Genomic DNA, 27612 nt, shown 5'->3' on the forward strand with positions numbered 1-27612 from the left:
GATGCTACGAGGAAATGACTGGTAAGAGATTGTGGGCGGGTGATATGACTGAATCCGACCTATCATATCGCCTTAGATAGTCGTTCTTGTGGCGTTGAACTCCATACAACAGGTCCATAGAAAATTAATCAAAATAAATTGTAGTCACGATAGGCAAAGTGTAGGCCCTTTTAAAATTAAGAAAAGAACTAAACCCAGTGTCTGAACAGTACTTTAAACATGCCCATTTCCCAGCTCATTAAGCGTTTCAACGGTATGCATTGTGTAGGCCCATATGTTGTTAATTAGAAATTCCAATAAAATGAATGTTGGACAATGGTGAATTAACAACAGTGTATGCCTAATGTAAAATATGAGTATTTTGTTATAACTTTACTAGCCTAAGAAGAAAAAAAGAAAATAAATTGATCAGTGTGAAGGTATGATTACTTGGGGATCATCTCTTAATATTATGCAACCACATTTAAGTATACCTAAATGATAAACTTCAGCAATGTGCATTTTATCAAAATGGATTACTATAAACATGACATGTCCAGCAGGATTCAGCTCTTCAGTACATGGAAGAGTACACATTTTAATGAAAGGACAAGCCACAATTGTAATACTGATAGCCTGTAATCCTTGCCTAGTGTTTTGTTGTAAGCCCATACAGTAAGAACCTACATATAGGCTTAGGTTGTTGTGTTACATAGTTTCTTGTTGGCTTGCATATGTAGCCTACTACCTATCTAGCCCACTAGGGGGACATTATATTACAGAGAGAACTCACACACTGGAGGACATCTTTTTTCTTTATTCCTTTTAATCACTCAGAGCACAACAGAGTATGGGATGATTGGTGTGACCATTCTGTCTTCACAGTAGGTTTTTTTTGTCATGGCTGGAGAAATTGACGTGTGAAACATAACAATGACACAGGAGACGCTGCAAAGCATGACAATGGCCTGCGTCTGTTGCATCCAGTCTATCACACAATCCACTTTACATCATTTGAAATGAGTAATGAGTAAGACAAAAAAAATAATCCCTTTAAGACATTCCAAGGTTTCACGGAGCGATTTCTTATCACCCAAAAAAGAATATAATAACAATTTTCACAAGAAACCGGTAACAATGAAAAATAGAAATATATTGCTTGCATAGATAAATTATATTGAATGCTGGTGCTCCATGCCCAAACCAAATGATACATTGACAGAAATTATGAAAAATGACATAACATGCTAACAAACTTGTTCCAAATAATGTTTAATGGCATGTATTTAAACATATTTTGCTAGCTGACAAAATCATGTACATGTATATGGAACTAAGAATATGTGATTGGTGACCAATGGTGAACACTGGTGTTTGAAATACATTCAAACCTAAAAGACAACGTGACAATTAGCCGCCTTTAATTTAACTATGAACTAAGCACAATCATTTCAAGCTAGAAAATAAAACATCTATTTAACACCATAGATAAATCCAAAATGCCCAGCACATTTAAAATATTTAACCAATTAAAAATATATACAAAATGTTCCTGCATTAAATTAACAAAATAAGCCATGATTAACACTCTAAGGTCCAAGGCCTTTTAGACTTTTTTAAGTTGTCTGACATGCCTTGATGTTTTTGTACATTTTGCTTAACTAAAAACATTGATGCACAAATGGAATATATGATTCTATTCTAGAAGACCTCAGCAATAATATTAGAAAAGGGTTCAATGTTTCCGTGGTTGTTCTTTTTATGTCTCTAAGACGAAAACTCTTAAAAAAAATATCCCGGACGAGGGATATAGACCTTTTAGTGTTAAGAACACATCAAAAAAGCAATGATCACAGACACATTTCAGCACAAGTTATAGACACCCATTTAAACAGCTAGACAGCATCTCTGTAAGCAACTTGAATCCAACTGTCCATTCGTTAAAATCTCAGTCTCTCTCTCTGTCTATTGTCTCCTTCCTGAGTCTAAACACACTGTAAGAGGGTCCAGTGAGACACAGAAAACAACAGTTAAAGTAGATATACTTAAACATTTCTTTTAAAAAGAAAGAAAGGTAAACAAAAGTGAGCAAACAGGGAGCGAAATGAGATTTCTTTGTTAGTTGTTATGCATATTGTAGTATGGTATTACATGGACATACACAGAAATGGCCAGAGGAAATGATCATTCTGGGAAGATACAGGTGCTGTGCAGTAACCATATTCTTGAATCGTTATTTTTTAAAGAGACCACCACCTGTAAATACACTTGACACTGGTGTGGTAAGGAAGTCATATTGTTGATAAGGTTCTTTCTCAGTTTTACAGTCATTGTGCAAGATCAAGTTTTATAAATAGTTATGAAAGATAGGGGAAGGAAAATAAATCATGGCATCTAAAGGCACTGTCTCACGTAGTATTGCAACATATCTGATCTTCACAGAACAGACAATCTCCAGGTCATGAACATAAATATCTTGCTTTATCTGAACTGAGGTTGTTTGTACCGTTTGTGCACTGCCATGTACCTCCAAAAAAGCCTTCAGTGGGCTTCCCTAAAGTAACATTATAGTGGATTGTGAAGTTAAGACTGTCAGGATAAATGTCCAGCATTGTGCACTGCTTGTAGTTTTGTAACTCTTCTATAGACTATAACAGCATAGTGTTTCTACTTGGTTCTTGGCTTGATTAACAACTGCAGTCTTCTGCAAAGTTCTACGCAAAGCCTGTTAACAGTTTATCTTGGCATGGACGTTCAAGCATATTAGAATATTTTCTCTCAACATGTAGTACAGCAGAATCACAAACGCATCAAGTTTGACCCCACAGTTACATTGTTACAAAGCACATTTACAAGTGTCCTTGTATGGCTTTTGTTGTTTTTTTTTGTACTTTTCTTGTTATGGTCAGATTTTAAAACCGCCCCCTACGACAGCCAGTGATGAGAGGAGCGGATGTGAGAAGGCAGCAGGGACATATACTCTGAGGGACCGGCCAGGGGACAACAGCCAGGTGGTCGTCTTACCTGAGTCACGTTGGGAAAAAGGAACCACGAGAGGGAGGAACCAGACACCTGACAGTCATGTAATGTTGGAACCCCCATGACCGTTGGGTCACGGCTTCACGACTCGCTCGTCTTATCTCTTGCCATTTGGCGGAGGTCAGCGAGTCACTGTGACCCTATTAGCGTCGCTTATTCATAATTAAGTGATTTCGGTCCAGAGTGAGGCGCAAACACAAAGCAATGGATCCATTAATTATTCACAAGTTGATTTGAATCAAAAGGCTGCTTTCGACCTCCATGCAATATACAACGTGACAAAATGACCTGACAACCCATATAAGGTTTCTCTTTTGCGACACAGCCAGTGGCCATCTTATCGTCAAGGATTGCAGCTGTTTATGTTTATCAGTTTTATTGATTGTTTGTTTGTAGTGTGAGCCGGTGCAGCTATAGCTTACACTGGCCCTCCACAATTGATTCGTAGACTGAGGTGGTCAGTGGGACGTAGCTTTTCTGTGAGTAATCCAAGAAGTAGATCGGGTCTGTTATAGTGGAAGGGTTGAATCCACTTGCCACCAGTTGATATTTCTGTTGCTTCAAAGTGCTAGTCATTTCCATAGACTCCTACAAGACACAAACACATTCAAGCAAGATATTAAGGCATAATATGATCAGGACATTAGGACATGCCTTGTACTTTGCATGTCTAAATTAAGAACCTTGATGTTGTCACTTGTCAGTCCTGTGTTCACTTATTATCATAAGCTTCGGGTGCAAACAATTAAACATATATTATATTGTAAAAAGCTTTTAGTGCTATTGGTGCTATAAACACCATAGTGACACAACAATGCAAAACAATATGTGCAACAGCTACTACACACTACAACCAGCAGAGGGCAGTGCTGAATAAAAACCAAAGCCTACATCCCAGTAGAATCTAGTTCTGTGGGTGCCTTATGTTTGCCAATAACTTGGTTTTACTTTAGACTGCATAACTCAAAGCATAAAGTACAAGTAAATGCCACAATAGTTTTTGTAGAAATGAATTGCAAAATAACTAAATAAGATTGCTGCACGGGCCCTGCGGTAGTTTTGCCTCACTGGCCGCATGGTCAGACCAGGGGGTTAGGATTTGGAGGGTTGGCTTTAGCATGTTAGCATCAGGTAGGCCTATTTCAGGCTTAAACCACTGGAGCCAATTTCATGGGCAAAAGTCGGGGCCTCCATAAACACCAATGAAAAGTGTGAGTTTTGTCTGACTAAATAAAGTAATTACAAAACAAATTTCCTTCAGAAATCCTTCATCATATTGCTCTCTTTTTGTTGCAAATGTTTGATGTTTTCAAGTGGGTTCGTACAAAATTTGAACAGACATTATAGGTCTTTCCATTCTCTGCTACAGATATGACAGCTCATACACGAGCTTGGTGTAGGGCACATGTCCCCTCATGCGTGCATGTTGACAAGCCAGTTCATTTTGTTATTTCAGGATAGCGATAAAGGTGTGCGGCTGCTAAGAGTTGGGTCAACACCTTTTGGCCCATACTATTCTATTAGCCTTATATAGGCTATATGGGAAAAAAGAAACATCATTAAATGGTCATGTTATAGGTGACATGATTAAGACTGTGAATGAAGAAATACAAATTAGCATATCTATGTGGAGGTTCAAGAACATTAATAATATTGTTGTGGTGTTCTGTACAATAGAGAGATGTCTTGAATTTGAATGCATGAAAACTTTTTCTAATTTCTGCATGTATAAGACCTATGCAACAGCCAATGTTTACTTTGGGGTATAAATAGAAGTATTTATTGTTTTTGGAGGAGTCTTATAATGGTTCAAATGCCATCGTGTTCCACTGTTAATGACATGAACTGCAATTCACGTAGCATGTAGCAGTTTTCTTTGAGTTGCCTTGATTTGATGAGCTTGCTTTCTAAAGGATAACATGCAACAAATGTTACATATTAAACGTGCAAAATGCCTTATTGTTTTATCCTATAGAATGTTACACTACCAGCAAACAACGGATTTACCCTTGCATTGCTGAAAGCATTCCCACATGGCTTTGTGACTGGTCGTGGGCAGCCACACCCACCAATCCACATACACGACACATATTTTTTTATTGCATGTGGTCCTCAGTTATGTGGTACTTTATTTGTTTTTCGTGTAAATGGTGCCGAAAGAGAGCACCCACGGGACGACATTTTTAAAGATGTCAGTGATGGTTCATTTTGTACTTCCTGGGCTCAAGTAACTAGAATGGCATTGGCCAATAGCCACTGAAATGAATGGGAGTGGTAGTTCCTCACTCTCTCCAGCTCTATATACCTCCATTGGTCAGACTGGTGCACGGGCCTTGTTTTGATCAGATTGGTACACAGGCCCTACAGATCATTCATCTTTATCAGACTTTAACAAACTCCTGACAAACTCCAACAATTACAATCATTCCACACCTATCAAAAAAAACTTGTTGGAAGATTCGTTGGAAGTGTGAGTTTGTTGTGACTCGTTGTGCTGGTATAACTGGCCTTGCAGGAATAAAATGTTTATCTCAACTTAAGCCAAGAAATTCCATAACTGCTTCTACTAAAGCATTCTGTGTAAAAATACACTTAGGACTTCATCAAACTATGTCAAGAGACATGAAGTCTTTAGTATTATGTTATCACTCAATATTTTTGGATACAAAACCATAAACTTGATCATACACTTGCTGTTTTAAATGCTATAGTTGAAATAAAACACACAAACTAATCTCTGTAAAAACTAATCTGTGCCCCAACACAGTACGACCAACAGAGGGCAGTGTAGTATAAAATACATGACCCACCTCCCAGCAGAATCTAGATCTGGGAGTGGCAACAACTGTTTCCCAACAACTTGTTTTTACTTCGTACTGCACAACTCAAAGCAGACAAGCAGTAGTGATTATGTAAATGGTACCTTTTGAAGTTTGGCAAACAAATACATAAATACAAATACAAATAAAATAAAAAAGGAAAACATGAAAAATCTGGCCCCTTAAGTCCATTAATGATGATTACGGAGATTGGCAACACTTATCAGCAAACAGACAAGGTTGATGTGATTTCTTTAGACTTAAACTGAACTTCCTTGAGCCAGATAAGAGAAGGTGAAATCAGTACAGTGAACCTAGAATAGCATGGTCCAACCCTGAACTCCCCGAACTCCCTGGTAGACCCAGATTCTTCTCACTGAATCTACTACCTCCTCTTAATGCTGGCTTTGAAGCTGACCACAGCACAGCTTCACAGATTCAGCAGCAACTACCATCAGCACAGTAAGTTTAAGATAGCGTTGACATGAAATAAACCTCACACTGCTTTTTCTTGAGGTTTGTGACACAGAGTCAAGATGAGGGAGATCTGATGTGTTCCCACTGATGGGAGCTCGGACTAATTGAGGTATGGATGTGTTCTGCTGATGTACAGCTGAAAGAAACCTACCGTGCTAATAGACAAGCCTTCAACTCCATCAGCACAGCTACACTATTACAGGTCTACCAGGCATAGTGTTAATAAATACATAAATATTAACTATATATTAAATAATACAATATTAAATAAATCTTGGATGAATTAAGAGACTTCCGAGGCGCAGCTGTTCAATGCTGAGAATGGCGTGTGTTAGCCAGTGTTGATACCAGTAGGAGTGTCACAGACAAAGACATTGACTTGATGACCTCTTCACAGGAAGAGGTTATGTTAAGGTCACAATAAGGTGAAGTTGAGCTTATGAACTCACTGGAAGAGGTGATGTTAAGGTCACAATTAGGGGAGGCTGACTTTTGATCAGAAACGAAAACAAGCGGTGACATGACACACCTGCGTGTGTCAGACGACCACAGACATGCAGCCGTCTTCCTTTGAAGTGTGTCTGTTCCATCGTTAATTAAGGTTACCAGGTGCGTCACGGCCTGTCAACAGACACTCACACATGCCAGCTGAGGGTAGCTGACGGGTCAAAACGAAACCGCTAAATTCTGTCAAAAGTTCAGACACTTAAATACGGCAATTGAGGCGTATAGGAAACTCATTTTAGTCAAATGTTCAGACACCCAAATATTTTTCCATTCCCTTTGGCATAGAAACACTAATTGCTTGCATTTCTTCTTAATAAGAGACACGCAAACTCTGTTGGGATAGATACCCAGTCTCACCTATGGCCCTAGGTAGCGCTTTATTCATTCACCTCTATGGATCAGACCCAACCCACACCCCGGTGGGGACGGTCTGTCAATTATCTCATTCTCCTGCAGGCATAAGATGCCATGATCCGTGGGGATGGGCATCATCAGGAACAGGGTGAACTGGCGGTTAAGGTTGGTATAGTTTAGGAGCAGATCACACAAATGGCTTGAGGTCTATATGTGCTAATATGCCATCAATCACCAAATACCAGAAACACACCGAGTTTCAGCTGATTTGATATTGTGTCTTCAAGTTCAAGACGGACACATTCATGCAAAGGATAACTAGCATTTATCAAACGATCCTTACAGAAGCAGAAAAGCAGATTGGTACTCTTCAAAGTTCTGATAACAATTCTTCAAAACAATTTGAGTGCTTTAAATCATCTGCCTTGTGCATTATCACTCGTTAAATACATTAAAATAAATTTAAATACATTAAATACAATGACTGCCCTTGTGAAAAATCAGTGCATTAAAGTATTTAGTAGACTTAATACATAAAAAAAATGTGGGGACAAGTTATTAATAGTACTGAAGTAAATGTATGTTACATGTAAGTGGGGATGAAACAGGCCTTCACAAAGGCCTGGGACATCCAGTTTAGGCCACTGGCTTATACCATACACATGCTGAGGAGACCTGGGTCACTAAAGGTTAACTGCTTCACCATGCCATGCTGGCCAAAGAAGAACACGTGACAACATGACCCACATAGGCTACACTCGTTGGAAACAAAGTGGGACGCCAAACACAAAGCTGAAACGCAGGACTGTCCTTGGAATAATGCACTGATTCTTAGTCCTCCCTCCTACACGCAACAAAAGACTCGCCACAATGTTCTTGAGCCTCATGTTTCACTTTTATCTAATGTGGCCTGACTGTCAAGTAAGTCATGTCAGTAACATTATGGTTTTCGTCCTCGTACCACTCTTTGTTAAGTGTTTTCATTGTGTATACTGACCTCAGAAACATACATTGCTTTAACTATCTGGCTACACCAGTGGACCCCACGTACCTGTAATCTTATGAAGAGAGGGCGTGCATAAGAAGGCAAGTCCATGACTGCATGGTCGAACAGCTTCTTTCCATTGAACGTGAAGTCAGGTCTTACAATGATGGCGGCCATCCCTGCTCTTCCCTCATTTCCTGTTGACAAACGTCAAAGATTCTTTTAATTTTCTGTTGCATCCACATTCGAAAAGAAAGTAGCACCTTTGCCTTAGTATCATGCATCATGGTGAGAACTGAGGGGTATTCCAAGTGCATGATTTAGTGACAAACCTCGGTAAGCTAGCTCAGAGTAAGTGGTAAACCTCCTAATAGAATAAACCTATGGCTTCATTCTCCTGGCAAAACAAACCCATAGGGCTTTTCTTTTGGGAGGTTTACCACTTACCCAAGCTTGTCACTACGCCATGACTTGGAATACCCCCAACAGACCTGAAAAATAAACATAATTTGGATGATCCATAGACTTTCGAGCCCAGTACAGAACAAGCTCTTGGAGGACATTGACTTTTGGCAAATATTTGATGCTGATGCCATTAGGATCGCACATTACCTTGAACCTCCACCCCATACACATTGACCTCCTGAATGAAGTCCACAAGGCCGAGGATCTCAGTCACTTCTGTAGTGGCCACATTTTCACCCTTCCACCTGAAAAGAACATCAACTTACTAAACATCCAAACAAACCACAACTTGCTAAGCAAACATACCTCTGTGGTGTAATAAGACTACTCATGAAGCCCAGTTGAATCACATCCATACAAACAAAATCTGTAAAAACTGAGATCCAACTTTACCATAGAAACATACTGGAGGAACATTTGCTCCCCTTACCTGAAGGTGTCTCCAACTCTGTCCTTGAAGGAGATGAAGTCCTCATCATTTTCGGCCATGAGGTCCCCCGTGTTAAAGTAGGAGTCCCCTTTGGCAAACACATCTCTCAGGATCTTCTTCTCCGTCAGCTGTTTACTGCCAGCGTAGCCAAAGAACGGACTTTGGGAGTTTATCTTGGACAGCAGCAGTCCCGTTTCACCTAAATAAGCGCAATAGTGTCGTATGAGTCCACGGGATCCATGCACGATTTCTTCCGCAACACACAGAGTACTGACCTAAGGAACACACAGTGATTCCCGCAAAACTCACTCTCTGTGCTTTGCCCTATGAACACCTGATGTTATAGAGCCAAAGGACTTTTCATCCTGATGATTTTGGACTGGGAGTCTATCAAATACACAAATAACCTTCCATCTGATGAATTCAGATTTAAATAGAGATAGCTACTTGCTATGGAGAACTGCTTCTTAGTTATTTAGCTAAACCTAATTGTACATAGTAGGGAGCATATTTAAGCAATAAGCCCCAAGAGGCCGTGCTTTGCGCTGATTTTAGAACAGGTAAGGGGAGTTGTTAGGCACGACGCGAAGCGACAATTCAATTTAAGAAACAATAGTTTAATGATAAACCGTCATTCTTTCGCCACTAAAAATTATAGTTCCTAAATAAATCGTTGCCACGCAACCCTTGAAGCAACGCAACAGCCAGATGGAACACTGGGTATGAGATGCGCTATATGAATGCCTTACCATTCGCTGCGCAGTAATATGGAATGTAATCAGGTCAAATTGTAAGGTAATGCTGGATTTTACAACGGCTTTTAGCCAATCACAATCAAGGTTTTGAACAATCAGGTTTAGAATGTGTTTCACTCAATGATGTAGAGTTAAATAAAATAAGACTCATTGTTCATGAAATCCTCACTAAAGGTGACGGCCAGCAAGAGAAAAGAGCTGACAGACATTCAATCCCACAAAGTGAAACTTTTAGAGAAATTTAATGTCGCCCTTGTACGCCTTGTACGCCGCTTTGAACAAAAGCGTCTGCTAAATGACTAAATGTAAATGTAATATCAGTTCTTAGTGGTAGAATAACCATTCATTTCAACAATTAAGAAGTAATACATTAAATTCAGTTTTTCCCAGTTAGGTATTGCTTGGATAAAAATGAAAGTTTCATCCTCACCTTTCTTGACTGCTTCACAGAACCCATGCTGGTTCCTCACAATTTCATCTCTCACCATGTCGTACTTCACCAGGACATACTTGAACAGGAGCTGCAGGGGAGGACAGCATGTACACCCGTGTCAGTCTTACAGAGGTCGGCCATTCAGAGGTGAACCCCTCAACCCTCACGGAGGTGTGCTAGCACCAATGCAATGGGCTGTGGGTTGCAACTTTCCCCTCATTAACACCTGAGTCAACCCTGGGTGAGTCTTATGGGTTCAAGCCCTTAATAAGGCTTCTCATTCCTGTTACACGAGGAGAGTTCATATGAACAAAGCAAACCTACGACTTTCATAAGGCTTCTCATTCCTGTTACTAGAGGGGAGATCACATGAACAAAGCCAACCTACGACCAAGACAAGACATCCCACCAACAGCAACAAAAACAACCTTTAAAAAAAAATGTGCTTTTCTATTTCACTTACAGGGGGAATATATCACCTTTGTACGTAGTAAGAGGATTCACTTAAGATCATGTCAAGATAGAAATAAACACTAGACGTCAAGGTATCACTGACCGCACTTACATTACTGAAATTGCACTACGATCAGATGCCTCCGCCTCCAGAAACACACTCTTGGCAAACATGGCAGTGGAGTGCAGAAGAATGTCTGTGGTATGATTGGTATGTGTTGCTTTTTGTTTATGTCTCCCGAGGCTCATAGCCATGGTACGGTCATACTCGCTTTGAGAGTAGACATGAATGCTTCATAGGCACATAGGCCCACATGTAGGACTCTGTGAGACTACAAGGAGCACATGTTCATATCCAGTTCCAGGAATCATAAATCAGATTAAACTCTGTTTGAGAGCAAAATACAGGCCTTCAGCCATGAATGCTATTTCACTGCTCGGGGTCTACCCTGTTTACAAGTGGGCAAGGCAAGTTTATTTATACAGCACATCTAATGGTTAATTCAAACTGCTTTTTAAATGAGCAGGAAAAAGAACATAGAAAAATAAGCCATTTAAAAAGATGTTGTGCATTATAGCAGTTAAAACAACATTGAAAAATAAAAGATTAAAAAGGAAGTTGAGTGCATTCGATCAGTTAACAAAAGGCAATCGAGAAAAGTTGGGTCTTAATTCTAGCTTTAGAATAAAAGTAATTGTTTAGTATGAAGGCGTCTAGATTCTTCTTCTTGAGTAGGGCCTTTATAAACAGCTGTTTTTAGGGACTTAGTAAATGTGCCAGACAGCAGTGATATGTTTACAATTTTAAGCATGTCTGCTTTCCAGATTTGAAAAACAGATAGGATAACAGATAACAGTTGTTAGGCCAAGTATCTAAGCAGCATGTGAGACAATATAGTTTATATTGCTTATGATGGATGTTGGAGAAGAAAGGCTTTGCATAATTCAGCATTATATGTGCAAATCATCTCTTTATGGATTCCACAGTGGATCTATATTTTCTTTCTGTCTTCCTACAGTCTCGTTTTAGGAAGTTTAACAGTTGAGTTTTGTGCCCATGGTGCTTACCAGTAATGGTGTTTCATGGTGTTGATATGTAAAATAGTTTAAATTCAAAATATTAACATCTTTCTCTGAAATAAATGCTAACTGGATCTCTTTCAGATAGGTACTGGTATAGCTGAGTTAGTGAGAACACAGTGCCCTGACTTGAACCGAGAGCTTTTAAATATACTGTAGATGCTGTACAGTACTGACATTTAGCTCTTCTGCAGGCCGACTCTCTGAGTTGTCTGTGAGTCTCTTTGGGGAGTTTCTTGGTCTCTGCAGGTTTGGCGTGGGAGGGAGCGAAAGTGTGTGTGTGTGTGTGTGTGTGGGGGAGGGGGGGGGGGGGGGGGTAGGGGGGATGGGCAGGTGCTTTTGGGGTTAGACCCTTGGGAGAGGCAGGTTTGACATGGGAGGGCGATAAAGTCGAGAGTCAAGCTGACTGGACAGAATACACTGTAACTTGCACGACTATCAGCTCACAATAAATGAAAAGAAGCCGAAACTGACACATTTGGTTTCCCCCCCCCCCCCCCCCCCGTTGTATCATACTTGTAAATAACTGTGATGTGAACTGTTACTCCCCTTACATAGAGCACACGCACAAGAACACACTCACACACACACGAACAAAATATAAGCGTGCATTCACACACACACACACACACACACACAAACACACCGCAACCTCCTTTAGAAAGACGCATTAAGGCCAAGCTTACATTGTAACTGAAAAGCACGGTTATCTCATCAAAGTGACTCTCATTTCAGCACGAGTGCTGGCATTCACACCCTTGTGTCAAAGTGCAAAAGTAAGAAGTCTACCACTAAAACCCTTCAGCTCAGAAAATTGAGTTGACTTCTTCTCATTAGAGATTTGTGGAATGATGTCCCTGATCTACAGGATCAGTTTCTTCTGGCATTTTCTATAGCCTACACTCTTACTTCCCTACTAACTGACTCACCAGTGATGGGAAGCTTATGTGAGACAAGCCCCTGGTGGCAGCATTGGCAATTACAACAACATCTAAATGAAAGCCTGTTAAATAAGTACTTTTATACAAAAAGAACTCTCCTTCAAAACTGAAATCAACATTTAATTCAATACCGCTTAGAGTAATAACAATGATAGACACTGAATCTCTACACTCGTAATGAGAGTGTGCACATGATTTACGGATCAATGGTCATACATAACAGAAAAGTGATGATCACTGGTCATATATAACACTAAGGGGGACAGCTAATTTGAACGGTTGGCAGTAACTAAACTGCACAGAGCAACTGCAATGTAGTAACATGACATATAGATATGATTGAAGATTAGTGTCAAAACTTGTATTTTTAAGGTGAAGTTTAAAAACAGCGTGATATGGCCACAATCTTCAATCACGGTATTTGTAAATTTATATGATGGTAACAGTATACATCACGGTTTATTATACGTAGGGTGACCAGATTTGTACCGTTGCACGGTATATACCGTCATACCGCCCCGTCCCGTGTCTAGACAAACTACTAAATCCAATAGTTACAAAACACGTTATGAGCAAGTCATGGCAACCTACATGGCAACCAACCCACTGAACCTGGCCTCGTTACCAGACAGAGATGCTTCAGTGATTAAATCACGCTAAGTCTTGGTTTGTTAACAGTGTCTAAATGAGTCAAGACACTTAGGCAAAATCCACTTAACTTCCCACCAAAAACCATGACATGATTGTACAATTGTGTTACACGACAGTTGAATACATTTCACATGAAGTCATATTCTATGTTCTGATAATAATCCTCCTTGCTAAACCTATCACGGCTAGATATATGGAGTTTGGCTTTAATATATAATAACATTATCAGTGAAACTGTACATAACAGCACTGGCACATGCATGATGTCATTGAAAATGTTTGGTAATGCGACCACTAGGTCAGGTGTCACTGATGGTCTGATGGATCTATAAATAACTTAAGGTAGTGTCTTACAAAAGATAATCCCTGCAATGCTCTTACAGCAGCCTCTTACGACTGTCAGCACAGAGAGAGAGAGAGCCTGATCATGTATTATGTGACCTGGCTTTGACCACTATGGAGGGGCGAGCCCAGAACAATCTACTGCTGTACATACAGCCATAGCAGGAGGGTAAAATTGTGAATGGATCTGTTTAAAAAAAAAAAGTAGGCTTCTACATCTACAGCTATATTTAGCTGATTCAGGCACAAATGAAATGAGCAAAGAGATACGGCAATACAGATAACTGATGCAAGTGTATTGATAGTAGAGGCATAATGCAAGGATTATATAACAGCATATGGAAGATTAGCTGTTCAGTCCTGATGATTTTACTGGCCACTTAGGTCTGTTTATATCAATGTCAAATGTGTTTTACATTTCACCAGTATTCAGATGACTGGGGGCATTACAAAGCTGATTCAACTCTTACAGAACTGAACTGAGGCTCTCTCAAATGACCTGTACAATTATACGAAAGCCAGTGATTATCTGAAAATGACCCAGGCCACTTACTCTGAGCCATCTGTCTCAGCTCTATAGGTCACCTATTCCCTCCTGGTGACTCGGAGAGGTCTTCTCTTACACACAGTACTGATAAGGTGGCCTGCCGGTGACTCGAGCTTTTAGGGACTTGTTTGTTATTTTTGGTGGGACAGTCGTTTGAGTCTCTCATTTGTATCTGCTTGCAGAAAAGCCTGGACCAACTACAACCTTCACATTTTGAAAGAACTGTAAACCAAAAAATTCCAAACTCTAATGATGTATCAGTAGGACTGAATGTGACTGAATTCTCAAATTCCCACATTTTAACTGAAAATAAAAAATGCTATTTTAATAGCACAAAAAAGCTTACGTCTGTTTGTAAATAAAGGCTAACAATAACAGATTCCATTCATTTGTTTTGTGAACAACTGTATCTGTCTAGTCTGTGAAAGACTGTATCAGTCTTGTCTGTGAAAGAATATCTTTGGGAGCTGCAATGAGGTAATACAAGGCCAGAGGCCTACAGTGAAGTAATTCTTTCTCTTGGCAAATACTTGCTGTTTGTGGGGGGACTTAATACTACAAAGTAAACAGCCAAAGTGGCACAATAAGGAAACCCTGTGTGCTAGCTGTGCGTAAATATGCATGCAGTATCTAACTATACTCCCTCGGGTAGAAATTGACAAATATGCTGGACATTTTGAGGGATAATGTATAGTGCGCCGGTCAGTATTGAACTAGTTTCGTCCTGAAAGGATTTATGTTTTGAACTGACCCGCGGACTATACATTAACTCTCGTATTATACAGTTACTTGCCAAAACGATAAAAGACATTCTTCTAAAATATATTTTTATTGTTTTTATTTTGTTGATTTAACAAATATAGCTTAAAGTTGCAGGTGTTGCATAGCAACATGTCACTAGCTGACTTAAAGTTACAATGAAAAGTATTTAGAAAGGTGAACGGAGAAGTAGTAGTAGTAGTTGCGGAATTCTATGAAATATGTGAATTAGAAAAACAAAACCTGTTGCCAATGGCAGCGGCCATTCATTTTTTGCAGCGGTCATTATGTAAGGGATAATGTATAGAACGCAGGTCATTGTCGGGAAAATAAGCCCCGACAGGGCGAACAGCACCCCGACGCGAAAGCGGAGGGGTGTTGCTTCACCCTGAAGGGGCTTATTTTCCCGACAATGACCGGCGTTCTATACATTATCCCGCTTATTATACGGTTACAACTAAAACAAACAAATTACTTAACACCGTGTGTCTTTTTACAATGCATTTGTTACTATACGTAGTGTTTAAAAGGAGAGAAATAGTTCGCCAAAGATGTTGAACTTCAAAGACAGTTGAACATTCTTTAGAACACAGCTGCTCAACCGTCCGCTGAAACTCCATTGATAAGTTATCGTACTACTTGCGGAGTGCTACGAAAGACGTGAATTAGAGGCAAAAAGGCCACTTTCCTTGACAGCGGTCATTAAGTCCATAGCAACGGTCAGTTATCGGAAAATAGTTGACCGCAGAACGTTGGGAAGCCCCATTCAAGTGAATGGAGCATTCTACAGCATTAAGAAGAGCCGTGTAATAAAAAGAAATATTGGACTTCCGAGCGCTGGTATGGCTGATTCAAATCAATGGAACACTTTGCGGCATTCTGAGGAGCCGTATAATAATGATGTTAACTACCAGGACTAAACAAGAAAGATAATAATTCACATATTATCAACCCCCTTCAGTCTTTCCTGAATTCTGTCAAAATCAGGACTGCGTCCCTTGGCAACCTTAGTGGTGCACAGTGAGGTTGATTGAAATTAGTTTCCTGAGAGTGCAAGCAGATTAACTGCACCCTTCCAAACATCCGGCAAATACTTATGGGTAAAAATGTGTGCTTGTCTTTTGTACATTTATAAAGTACACTGTGAATTGGCTACAGCTCTAGGGAGTAGGATAACGTTTTCCAGGGCCCAGATTGAGGCGTCTTGAAGTGCAGGAGATGGTGGTGCCTTGTAAGTTCTTCATTCAACCTACCCCTACACCAACAACACCTTACCCCATGGTCCCTGTACTACTAATCGGACACAGAACTCAGGGCACTGACCTTGTAGATGAAGTTGGAGCGTCCGACGACGCCAATCTTGCCAATGTGGTTCATGAAGCAGAGGTTGCCCTCTGTGGAGCCGTAGAGCTCACACATGCGGACCTTGCCGAAACGCTGGTGGAACTCACGCCACACATCCTGTCGCAGGCCATTCCCAACACCCATGTGCACTTTGTGCTGCTTGTCATTCTCTCCCTGCAAAGACACACACACACACAAACACACACACACACCGTTAGGGTGAAAATTCGCTCAAGTTACCTCAGGACTCCAGAGTTGCATATAAGTTTGTCGGGCTCACTCGCATCCTGGCAGGCCAGAGAGAGGCACAGGCCCACTCTCAGAGAGAGAGGGAGCCCGGGCTCACTCCCAGACTGCAGCAGACGAGGGAGAAGCTAAATTAAAACACATCACACCAGGTTTTTAAGAAGTTAGCCAAAACACTTTGTCAGCAGGGATAACCAGGTAGGGGGCTCTCACGTGTGAGGTCATCTTACTATGCTTGTTGCAACATTATCAGCATCAGCAAGGCAGAAAAGAATGACTACTAGTTCCTCTTAACAGCTCTTGCTTACACACACACACACACAGAAGGTACACTTTTACCATGCAAACATACACAAATATACACAAGAGTAAATACATAAAGTTCTCATTTTGGCATATTGACAATGCATTGTTTGTAAATGTATTCTTTGGGGATATCCGTTACAGAATTTAATTATTGCAGATGAGTGTAAAAGATCATGTTACACCCCTCTACACCCCTACTGGCTTTGCAGTGGCAGTGCAATAGCTTTTAGGTGGTGAATGGGCATAATTAACCTGATTGTCCACACCTGGGGAGGTGTGGCTATAAGACATGCAGTTTGCCCTCAGAAGGAGGCCTTGCATTCACACCATGCTTCGGAGGCTGGTGATCACCATGTGTTTGGTGCTGGTGCTTGGCACTCAATATTTTACTCTGTGTTTTGTGTTAGATAATAAATGCTATTTTTGTAAAGCTCTGTGGTCTGTCTCCAATTTATGTTGCGGCTCACAAGCCGGGACGTAACAGATCACTTTTTACATTCAAAGGTGGGTGCATGTAAAAATGACGCATCACCTTGTGACGAATCAAAAATGAGTATTAATTGATATATAAAAATCTCAAAATAACATAAAGGCTCACCACAATCAACTAACCTAATAAAAAAAAAACCCTGATAACCACAAAAAACATGAAGATAATTTTCCAAGTGTTTTGCTAATGCCAGACAATAAATGTATAATAGATATAAGACAAGACACAATTGATATAATGCCAGACAAAAGATAGTGACCCTCTCTTCATTTCACCTCTGCTTTGACACAGGCATGAAAATCAAAGCCCTATGTGTTAAAGGTGTGACCACCACAGCCCAGTAAACATGCAGGCAGGCATACCATTATACCGGTTTCACTCATTCACTTCCTTCCTACTTCCCGCGCAGAGCAGTGTTAGTTAAGCCACTAATGTGGCTGTGTGTGTGTGTGTGTGTGTGTGTGTGTGTGTGTGTGTGTGTGTGAGCTGACAAAGGAAACTAGTCAGTCCTGCACATTCCGAGAAATCTACTGGGGAGCGTCAGCCTTCTTTACTGCTTGGCATGTGTACTCCGCCGTTCATCAAGGACGCATGGAGGAACCACGCCTCATAACAGTTACACACTGAGCTAAAACATGTCTCTGACCTGGCATACTAACACTTAAAGCCATTTAGGACATTCGTCAAGTATGATATTGTGCGTGGGGCAAGTCTGAGTGTCTGTAAAGCTGAGTGTTTTTTGTTTTTGCAACTGTACTTGACTGTGTGGGCCCTATTTGTGTGGGGCTGAGAATGGCAGTTTGACAGTTAGCTGGGTTTGTGTTCTGCATGTATTTTGTTTTAAGTAACCTTGTGCGGGATGAAATATTTGTGTGTATAATCTGCGGTATTAGTTATTCTGTGAGGGTATGCAGTTTTGGACACTGAACTATCACTGAATGTGTCTGTATAATGCAAGCTGTATTCGGTATGTATGTGTGTGTGTGTGTGTGTGTGTGTGTGTGTGTGTGTGTGTGTGTGTCAGGCAGCATGAGTGACCCAGCGTGTGTGTTTGTTTGGTCAGTGCCCCCCAAAACAACTGAATGTGTCTGATGGCATGGCAACAAACTGGGTACGTGCATGTCTGTGATGTAATCATGGCATCCTTAAGGAGTCAGTGCCAGCCTGCCACCAAAGTGCACGGGTGGGCGGTGGGGGGAGGATGGCTCTGTGAGAGAGTGTGTGTGTGTGTGTGTGTGTTGGACGAGACAGAGAGGGACAAAGAGAGCTTTGAGGCTGCTACACTTGCATGGATTGAGCTTGGTCCCCCGATGCCCAGAGAAAAGCGGTATCGCCTGGGAAGCCTGGCCAGGACAAGTCCCCCCCCCCACACACACACACACACACACACACACACCCATCCACCCACCCACCCTGCCCCCCTCTCTGTCCCTAAACCATGAAAATGCAACACAATCAACCACAATATTTCCAAACTCCACTTCTTCCCAGAGAAGATCCTGACCCAAGCCAAGGCCATGCAGAACTTACGTAATTATCAGAAAGTTCTTTGAGTGCTCTCGGGTGGAACTCGTTCTTTTCGAAACGATAGAGCAGAGGAACAATGACAAAGCCACAAAGCTGCTTTGTACTGTAAGTCGGTCAGGACTTCATGCTTATCTACTGGGTCTACTTGGGAGGCTCGATAGATTGGATTTGTGTGAATTACGGCTATTAAAGAATTATACAGCTTCAGATGACGATCTGGCAGTTGCTGAACACACACAGTGAGAGTGATTCATCATGTCTTTAGAGCTCTCTGGAAACTTAGTATCATTAAAATCACCTCTTGCTCAACCTCCCAAACCAAACCCAATTTATTTTTCATTATTTTACAATGTAATGTTATGCTTATATACTGTATATGTATGTGTGTGTGTGTGTGTGCGCGCATGTTTGTGTACATCATGAATGTTTGTGTATGTTGAATTGGGAAAGGTACAGATATACAAGTTAGTGATGGAATGTGGTAATTACCTTGGGCTGGTTACAGAGATATCTGCAGAGCTCTCCGATGTACTGGAAGATGGTCACATTGTATTTCCTGCAGTCGCTCCAGAACTGTGAGGCAGAGAACTTCTTCTTCAATACACACGTGGCACCTGTTGAATGACATAAATACATCTCAGAAACATTTAACCTGCATTAAATCCCAGAACTTTATAATAGTTCACAGTAGCAGACTTGCCTCAGTAATTGAAACATATGTATATGCCCATAATGTAGATCTACAGACCACAACAAAATTACATCTGTTGCAATACCCAAACTAGCTCTTATAATAAATATTGAAGAGATGTTTGGCATTACACATATCATGCCAAGAGGTTGATCATAGGTGTTCACTTTTAAGGTAAACATGTGTGAGGGTTAAGAGAGACCCACAGGAACTCTTCAGATCATATTGACTGTTGGAGAAGATAAAGTTCCTCTCTTTCCAACTGACTTATTTTGTGTTATTCTCAGATGAAGATCCAACATAGTATACATGCTGTTATCACAAGTCTAACCTTTATACTAGTTCAACATAGTATACATGCTGTTATCACAAGTCTAACCTTTATACTAGTTCAACATAGTATACATGCTGTTATCACAGGTCTAACATTTATACTAGTTCTTGTTTAACCCTGGCAAAAGGCTACAGCCTGCTGCAACCTGTGGGTCTGTTCTTGAAACATAAAAAAAACTAAAAACATTTCACTTCACTACTGTCAATCTTCACATTCATCTGAACGTAAATACTACATCAGCATCCCTTCAGCCAATGAAATGCAATCATTTCTATGAAAGGAATACTTCTTCTTCGACCAGCGCCTGGGTCAAACACACTGTCCGCTTACTGAGCAGAGTCGCAAACAAAACGACACAGTTTGAACACTGGAAGCTCCACAAACTGAACACACACACTTGCCTAAACTAGGACAGAGAGGATTAGAACTTCACGTCACTCTCTCTGTATCAATTCCTTATTCAGTATTCAGCTCATTCTGTCTTCTTTCCCTTCACACCAGTAGTGAGAGAGTCTGATTTAGACTGCAAGGGGGTTACGTTAGGGTATTATCTGACAGGAGTCATAGTCCATGTACTGTACAAATATATTTAGCAGACAGTGTTGATTGTACAAGGCCATCTGACATTGAGTCGGTCTTCAATTGGTCTAGTTTGAGTTCACTCTAAGGCCGCTTTTCTAGATGTACACTACATAATTCCTACATTGTGATATGTGGTTAATCATCAGACAAGGAGGAAAAAACGAATTTACCTATGGCATGATTCAGAAGAAAACTTACTTTTCATACTATTTTTCATGAACAGTAGAGCCCTTAAAGGTTAAGGACATATTCTATATCAAAAATAAAAAGCAAAATTCAGACAAGTGGGCATAACAATCACTCACATATGTTACACTGCATTATTAAATTAAAACTAAAGTTTTAAAATAAAGGTAATCATGAGGTACTTTCATGTCTTAAAAACAGACAGAACATTTTTGTTAGCAACACAGCTTAGATACGATTACTTCCATCTCTTTCACAGGATATCCCCTTGGCAGAAACCTTGCTTGCTTGCCTAAATACTTTTGCTCCCAGTCTGGTGTGAACAATTATCAGTGAGACACCCATTAAGCTATTATTTCACTAGGAAATGGATCACCATCGTCTTAAATTATGCGACACAAAGCTCTCCAGTTGAAAATGTCTAAAGGAGATGGAAATATTTCTTTCAATGAGGAAATTGTTTTTGAGGAATTCGGACCAGTGCATAATTCAGCATATCTGAATATATAATGACAGTGGGAATAGGGGGTCATCATTTCATTCTGTTTATTCTCAGAATACTGTAAGTTGTAGCAAAGCATTCAATGCTCACAATCACACTGAATCTAGCAAGCTTTAGCATTCCCCTTGAGAAAAAATATAATTTAGATAATTCAATTGGGTATCGGCTCAGTCCTCAATTACTTTTTTCCCCAGATGGAATCCAATCTAAACTTAACCCATTCACAGCTGTAGCCTGTAACATTCCTTTACCTAACTACATTTCTCTAAATTCCAGTTCAGTGGGTGGATGGTCTGTGTGCCTTTACACACAAGGGGAACTCCCTTTTGAAAAGCTAACCTCTAGCTATGAATCTAATCTTAAAATACAAAGACTCTGATCTCTGGAATTTCGTTTGTGTATGTTGTAGTAACACTTACCGCGCTCGTGCTTGTGTACATTAGATATTGGTCTGATTCTGAAGTTGTAGTTAGTACAGCCTCTATAGAAGCAAGGGGTAAGTTATCTGCGTACCCAATTCTATCGTCCCTCCGATGCCGACCAGGGAAGCAGCGCTGTGGTACAGGGGCAGGGTTGTGTAGATCACATCGTCTGCGGTTCCGCCGTACGCCCAGAAACCCGCCGCTGCTTTCAGTGACTGCAGGTGTGTGATCACGGCCGCTTTGGGGAGCCCTGAGACAAGGCAAACAAGCACCGTTTTGGACAGGAAGAAACATAATGAAGCGAGCACAAGTTAGACACAAGTTAGAGCAGCTGCGTGTGACATCTCTATAATGAGCGTAGGCTCCAGGCTGATCCAAAGGGTTTTAGCGTAGGCTACAAGCTGATCTCCTGAGGATTTTATCTTTCAACCGACATGCCTCTCTATGTTAAGTAGTACGTTAGCACTATTACACTACTACTAGTAGTAGTACTACAATTAACAAGTTTGCATGGGCACTGGACAGTTGTTTAGTAAATCAAGGCTTTAATCCATTCCTGCATTAGTGTTGAATGATTGTGATCGTTTACGGAAAATTATACAATCATTAATTTGCTACTATGTGAATTAAAAAAGGAAAAATACAACTAAACACCATCATCAACTAAATAAAGTTGTTACATTTTTGTGAGGAATCAATAACAGAACATCTCTTAAGGCCACTGGTGGGAGGACCTTTCAAATGCAAGCCCTCTGGTGCCAACTGCCCTTGCTCTCTTGAATCACAATGGGTGATATCAGCATGACGGTGAAATCAGCATGGTAACATCATGACATAAGGCCTAAAGCATGGCATAAGGCTTAATGGTCTGCCATAAAATTGATGATGCGGCATCATTCAACTGGGGTGAACGGAAGTGGAATGAACTGTGAACTTTTATTACAAAGAAAGGATAGCCGTACTCTTATTCTTTTATGCCGTCACCTCTCCTAACAGTATTATCAGAAAACATTTTCTAAGCAGCATTTTACATGTTTACATGCATATAACTTTCTCTCTCTCTTTCTGTCACTTACACACTCACACGCCCACACGACTAACCACACATGTGCCCCTACAATACTGGATTTCAGTCGCCAGCATTTTTCACTATTGTTTGCTTTGCAGGCTCAGCGTAGCAATTATATGAATTACAACACAGCTTTGATTCTTTGGTCCAAATCTCAGCAGCTCCTAGAAGCCTTGTTCATTAAACACATTGTGCAACTTGCATTGATTAATGTGGTTGACTAGGGCTTTCATTTAGTACAACTGGCATAAAATGTGTAGGGGAAAATGCTTATTCTCTTGCTTCACTTGCTACAGTACACGTAGTACAACTTTGTGTTGCATTCAATTTCCCTCTAACTACCTCACTGATGAGAGGCATGATTTCTCTTATGTGTATTAAAGGGTCAAAGGTTAAAATACAAAAAAAAAATACAACACAAATAAGATTTCTCACACTAAGAAAACACTAGTTTGATGCCTTTGAGTTTGAGGAAATTAATTCAAAATATATCTGAAATATGTTCAATGCTCGTATTTAGTTACTCACTATACAACATAATATGTGATAAGTGACTGTCTACATGTACTAAATAAATGTGTGCAGTTAAGAAATTAGATCACTCTGATGTAGGGATGCACGATATTGAATTTTAGCTGATATCCGATATGCCGATATTTACAAGCTCATTTTGGCCGATTGCCGATGCCGATACCGATATATACACCTCAGCTTTTTAATTATTGAAAAGTCTCTCCTGTACTAGAATTAATATGTTATTATGCTAGGGTATTGCTGTAAATACAGGACATTACAGACTTGATTTGTATCATTTTAGAAATAGACGTTCACTCATGAAACTGAAATGGTTTCAAATATGGCAGATTTATTTATATTTTCACTTCACAGTTTTCATACTTGAACAGTACCTCCTTGAACTTGAACAACTACACTCTGGAAATGCAGCTTGGCTTACTTGGCAAGCTAACGTTGGTTAACTGACTTACTGTTTAATAACGTCCCTTCTAGGATTTCTAGACTAATCTATGTAACGTTATTGCCAAGTTAGCTGTATAAATTCCATAAATGCAAAAGTGAGCCATGTACAGATAGTGTGGGCTTGTGACATAATGTTTCACATCCCGTGAAATGAGGTATCATCAACTTCTCTGGTGTCACGTAGCATGCAATCTAACAACCTAGTGTTGTCTAGCTAACTCCGTAACTTATTAACGTCTATTAGCACGACAGGTAATGTTGTAAAGCGTGGCACGCGGGTGGTCTGCATCTATTCAAGCAACCTACGTTATGGCCAAGCTGCATCTCCTCCTTTTAGTCCTGAAAAGTTTTCTGACAAATAGGCATTTTGTCATCATCCTCTGATACTGTGAAGTAGGCTACTGCCACACAGCCGACGCTCATAAACATTTGCTCCGCGTGCGCATAATTTACACGTCACCTTATCGGCCAGGTATATCGGCAGAAATTTTTCATATCTGCAGATACCGATAATTACGTTTTGAAGCCGATATCTGCCGATACCGATGTCTTGCCGATATTATCGTGCATCCCTACTCTGATGTCAAGGGGGTTCTGGTTAGAACTGTCTGCCTCATCACTTGGGACCCGGTTACATATTTTACAGAACTTTTACAGAAATAAAGCTACATACAACCATACCCTTCAATTAATTTGCCCAGGACAAGTGTCAAAGAGGGCTCACACAGATATGCTTGCCTAACGAGTTATCAAAGAAGAAGTACAGAAGTTGAGAAAGAGCAACAAACGCACCAGTGGTTCCTGAGGTGAAGATGTAAAGATTCGGTGATTTGAGGGAAGAGATAGCCCGAAGCTCAGCTGGGACGGGTTTGTCCGAGGCTTCCTCCATCTTGTCGATGAGTGTGTTCACTCCTGGATAAGATGTCTCCTTCTTCATAGCCCAGACTAAGATGTTGTCTTCTTGGAGGCTGGGAAGAATGTCCTCCAGGGTGTCCAATAAGTCTGAAATAAAGATTAAGAGAATGAGAAGGAGAAAAAGTATGTGTTTTAGGTACAGAATTTGGTGCCTGCAATAAAAACATACATACATAGCTCCATGATGCAAGTCCCTTGCCCCATCTTTACAGACAAAGCACACTTATTTGCCTTCAATTATATAGTGCATGCATAAACCCTGTCATTTATCTAACACTTGTTGCTTCAGAAGAATCCTAGTGTATATCAAGGCATACACCACTGGAGGAGTTGTGGGTAATAAACCTGCTTCCACTAGCTTCCGTCTTTGACATTTACATGAAAATAGGTCCGATTGCAACCATGGCAACATGATTTGTTCACCATGTGAAGAAGGAACTGAGATAATTCCTAGAGGAAAACGCATCTCCTTCTGGGTGAAGTGGGCTTGTACTTCTCTGAGAACTGTCTGAAAATAACGTTATGTCATGGAGTTCCCTACAGTAGGCTATCATGTTAAGACATTACATACAATAGGCGACTCGATATAATTTAGTCTATATGCTGATTCACACACTGCCTGTCGTATTTTAGCGCAAGGGCAGTTTTGTTCGAGTATGTTCTCGCGCTGACGCTTTGGTTGGTAGCCGCAGGAGCAACCCATGATAAACAAACTGGATAATTAGCTCCACGTGCGTTTCTTGTGCCTTCTCCACAGTCTCCAAAACTGGAATGTGTCACTACCTTGATCCAATGTTAAAACATTACTATAAGAACATTCTACATACAATACGTGCATTCCCTGGAGGCTATCAGGCTATAGGCAACAATGGGTCGAGCGATCATCAGTGGTTTAGAGTAGTGTATCCCTAGAGAGAACGAGTCTAAAAACAGATTCGTGTTTACTCTTAAGTATGAGAATAGTTACGGTTAAGAGGTATTTTAGTTGCGCTAAAATTTCGAATCCCTACATGTTTACCTGCACCGACAACCAGAACTTTGGCTCCGCAGCAGTTGAAACAATGCAACATGGATCTTGATTTAATGTTTATGTTAAGAAAAGCCACAGAACATCCCAGTTTGCTCAGTCCGAACCAGACAGATATGAAATCCGGCTCGTTGCTCATCAGCAGAGCAACAGTATCTCCTTTCTTCACGGTTCCCCGTTCTGCAAACACCTGTGCCACCTTGTTGCTTCGTTTATCAATGTCTTCATAAGTGTAAGTAACTCCCTCATAAATAAGGAAGGGCTTGTTGGGAATTTCTATAGCCTGTTGAACAAATCTGTCAATGACTGTCACCACTCTTTTAGTCCATTTGTATATTTCCAACTGAATGCCATATCTGATTATTTTCAGCAAGAAGAAGAGGTCTTTCCAAAAGTAAGGAAAATGCAGTTTCTGTGCAACGTGCACCGAAAAGATACCCGCCAACAGTGCTGACACCCATGACATCGAAGAGAGCATCACTGATGTTTGACTCAAAACGACCCTTAATAATTTTGCACAGCAATGTTATGCCGACTGCGCCGAAGACTAAACCGTAACATCTAACTTAAAGCGATTTAAACATCTTCTGCTGTTACACTTCGCTCCGTCAAATGTGGTGTGGAGAATACAGGTCTAAAGGATTGCCATTCGTATTTATGAAACTCGTAATGAGTCATGTGACTCTTGTTGTACAACCAACCTCCAAAGTAGGAGTGTCCTCGAAACCATGCCTTCGTTATCGGTGACAGAATCTTGTCAGCAGCTCAGTAGTAAACAGACCACACCCCTATGTGCGTGATTTGGAGACAATAAAGCCATAACTATTTGAAAAACAGGTGAACTGTCATATAGCTTAGGGCTACTTCACGGAGTCTCTCAGGACACAGTCATGATAATGTGAGCAGACTCAGCGTTGCGAAACATATTTTTGGCGGCAAGGAGGTAATCGAATTATGTTCTCTAGGTAGGACAAAGTCATCTCTATCCTTGAAATCCAGTACCTGAAGCCTCGGGAATGTGCGCCTTTCAAACGACTGTCTTGTATAAATCTGACAGCCCCTATTACGCTGCCAACCTAAATTGTAACATTTAGCGAACAACTTGTCAAATAACACTACACTATATTACATAGTTTTATTGTTTGGGTGTGTCTGTATCCAATGTATTCGTTGCACTTGTGATGTAAAAACTATTATAAATGGACTCGTTGTTTATTATTCTTTGCCTGTAAATATTTCATGCAAGTTATGAATGACATGACCTGCCGTTTCGACATAGTCAGACAGTGCACCACTCCCATGTTAGAGTGCTCACCATTTATCCAACCCTGGGAAACTCCTTTTATCTATTCTCAGTCAGATGTATCAGTATTTTGTCGAACCAGTTTAGAGTGACAATGCAGTGTGGACACATGCGTCCAATTTCCGATTTCAGTCCGATTTAAATTGGATATTGGACACAGTGGCGGCGCCAGGGGGGGGCTAGGGGGTGCTAGAGCACCCCCTAGATTGGCCATAGCACCCCCATAGCACCCCCAAGAAAATAATGGTTTATTTAGGCCTATTATTGTTATTTAATTTCATTCTGAGTTCTTAATAAAATGTATTGTGTGATAATAATATTTTAATCACAAAAGAAAATAACAGATTGAAATAAACAGATTGTTCACGTAGCACGACACAGACACGTTACGCGTGAACGTGATTGTTCAATGAGTAGTAGGCTAAGTAACAGTAATCCTCGCGAGCGGTCAATTCTAAGTCAAGCGTTCACAAAATCACGAAAATGGATCGGTATTTGATCCGCAAATTTCCTCGAGTTGAATAAGATGTTCAAGAGGAAGAAAAATGCAAGAGGTGTTGGATTCTGATTCTGATGTAGAGGAAGAGGAAGAGGAACATCCTGGTCCAAGTCAACCCTTCACCTCTACTGAGGGCGCTGCTAGCCATGCTGCTAGCACCCTGGGTGACTTAAGC

General features: G+C 40.6%; 1 protein-coding gene across 1 annotated transcript; it reads right to left on the reverse strand.

The window, feature by feature from the left end:
* Positions 1-3429: 3429 nt before the first annotated feature.
* slc27a6 (solute carrier family 27 member 6) lies at positions 3430-26128 on the reverse strand (the record flags this gene model as incomplete). Its single annotated transcript, XM_080847644.1, has 10 exons — positions 25627-26128; positions 24486-24695; positions 21738-21896; positions 19419-19543; positions 16340-16534; positions 10241-10331; positions 9056-9254; positions 8773-8870; positions 8227-8357; positions 3430-3606 (listed from the first exon to the last, which is right to left on the reverse strand). The coding sequence occupies exons 1-10, from the start codon at positions 26111-26113 to the stop codon at positions 3430-3432; spliced, it is 1872 nt and encodes a 623-aa protein (XP_080703770.1). The 5' UTR covers positions 26114-26128.
* Positions 26129-27612: the final 1484 nt, after the last annotated feature.

This window comes from Sprattus sprattus (assembly GCF_963457725.1).
Source record: "Sprattus sprattus genome assembly, chromosome: 11".
Taxonomy (NCBI): domain Eukaryota; kingdom Metazoa; phylum Chordata; class Actinopteri; order Clupeiformes; family Clupeidae; genus Sprattus; species Sprattus sprattus.